The sequence below is a fragment of the Corvus brachyrhynchos genome, unplaced genomic scaffold (genome assembly GCF_000691975.1).
Source record: "Corvus brachyrhynchos isolate BGI_N302 unplaced genomic scaffold, ASM69197v1 scaffold14, whole genome shotgun sequence".
Lineage (NCBI taxonomy): Eukaryota > Metazoa > Chordata > Aves > Passeriformes > Corvidae > Corvus > Corvus brachyrhynchos.
The window spans coordinates 8,493,628-8,495,359 of NW_008239110.1; the positions used below are offsets into that span (position 1 = coordinate 8,493,628).

Here is a 1,732-nt window from a genome sequence, read left to right on the forward strand (position 1 = left end):
CTATTTTTCTTTTCAGGCGACCAAACACATGTACTTTTTTATAAAGCTGTATGTGGGTCATTCTGTGACAAATATTAAAGCTGAGGAGGATCTTGGTATGACTGCTCTAAAGAATAAGGGATGCAGAATTTTAAGCCAATAGGCTCCACTGTTAACTCAGTAAGGTTAAGGCTGTTTAAAAACCAAAAAATCCTCACCAAAGTCATGCTTACGTGCTCTGTTAAAAAGTGTTCAAATTTTAGCAGACGTGATGTTGTTGAGCCATCCTTGTTGCCAGTACCCTGTGGCTCTCCATCTTTGATTATTTTATTGTTCCATACTGCATACTGCAAGTTGTAGGAGTCAATGTTCTTTCTCATAACAATCGCTGGCTTTCCACATGCCAATTGTCCTTTGACACGCTCTGTTTTAAATAAGGGCTGAAGAGCAGTAATGAAGCAAGGGCCTGCCATAAAAAATACTGCAGTGCTCCATGGCACTGACAGCACACATGTAGTCATGCATTCAGCTCTCCTTTTTGGGACTATTGCTGCAACATGCTGGAGGTATGAGGGACCAAGCTGTAAGGAAAGGGAACTCCAGAGGTTTCAGATCTAAAAGTCCATTAATTGAAGACAAGTGTCTTTATGCAAGACAGGCTAAGGAAAACCTGCCTCACCCAACCTGTTTCTCTGTTGCTCCTAGCAATAATAAAAGTGGACACTGTATATAAGGTTGCCTTACAAAAGGCAAATATATTTAATAGTGCATATACAAATTAATGGTTTGATAATGCTATAACAGGCAGGAATACCTTTAAAGAAACCCTGAGCAAAAAGGAGGGTGTAATTTTTATTTTACACTTACTGCAACATTATTTCCGGTATTTGTTTGCTATAATGACTAATAAAAGGAATATGTTAAAACCAGATGTTAAAATAAAAGTGGGCATTCTTTCCATTTGTAGCTTATTTAAAAATCTAGAGAAGAGAGTTCTGCCCCATCAGCTTTGGAAATAGATGTTTAACATGGTAGAGAACAAGCAGAGCCTGAGTAACCCAAGACAACCAATTCCTTTAGCAGAAAGAGTGTCTTCTGTCATCAAAAAGAGCCATCTGGAAGAGTGTTGGCTCCGTGCCAGGAACAACCCTTTAACAACCACTCGTCATGTGCTTTAAGTTAAAATGTTCATAGTGGCACAACCTGGAGTGTTGGTAAAGGTCCTATTGGAGGAGCAACATATTCCTCCTCCCTCAGTAACCGCAAAAGGATGTTCTTCTTATTCTTTGGCCAGTTATAAATGTGAGTGTTCTGCAGCCAGGTAGGCACATGTTCCTGAAAAAAACAAGGAAAATAAAAGCTAAATCCCATAAATCCTCTTGAATCTCTACCAGAACCTTTCAGATTCTGTCAGACCCTGCCAAGAAAGATTTCATTTTGTCTGTTCTAGGCACTTCCTGTAACAACAAGAAATGTTAATTTGGCTTCAGAATTGTATTTGGGTTCCTAAATAAATGAACTTTCTGTGATCTCACAGCTTGCCTGTCTCTCTTTCTCTTCTGCCATCACATTGGCTAATTTCACCACATTTCAAAGGAAGTCTGATCTCAATGACAGGCATCGAAAGGCTTGTGAAAATAAACATTGAGAAGAGAAGAGAGACGTTTCAGTGCCCCTAGCAGGGAAAGGCTGCCACCTTAGTAGCTGCTAAAGGATCCACGCAGCACATTCAACATTGGGATGAGAATCAGTA

At 39.7% G+C, this 1,732-nt stretch overlaps 1 protein-coding gene across 5 annotated transcripts in view; it reads right to left on the reverse strand.

Annotated features, from left to right (window-relative positions):
- Window positions 1–709: 709 nt before the first annotated feature.
- TRAF3IP2 (TRAF3 interacting protein 2) overlaps window positions 710–1,732 on the reverse strand; it is a 26,584-nt gene continuing 25,561 nt past the window's right edge. For all 5 annotated transcript variants that reach the window (XM_017739669.1, XM_017739668.1, XM_017739666.1 and 2 more), the window contains one exon: window positions 710–1,314. In XM_017739669.1, coding sequence (XP_017595158.1) covers window positions 1,168–1,314 — 147 coding nt within the window. In that variant the 3' untranslated portion in view covers window positions 710–1,167. The remainder of the gene's footprint in view (window positions 1,315–1,732) is intronic.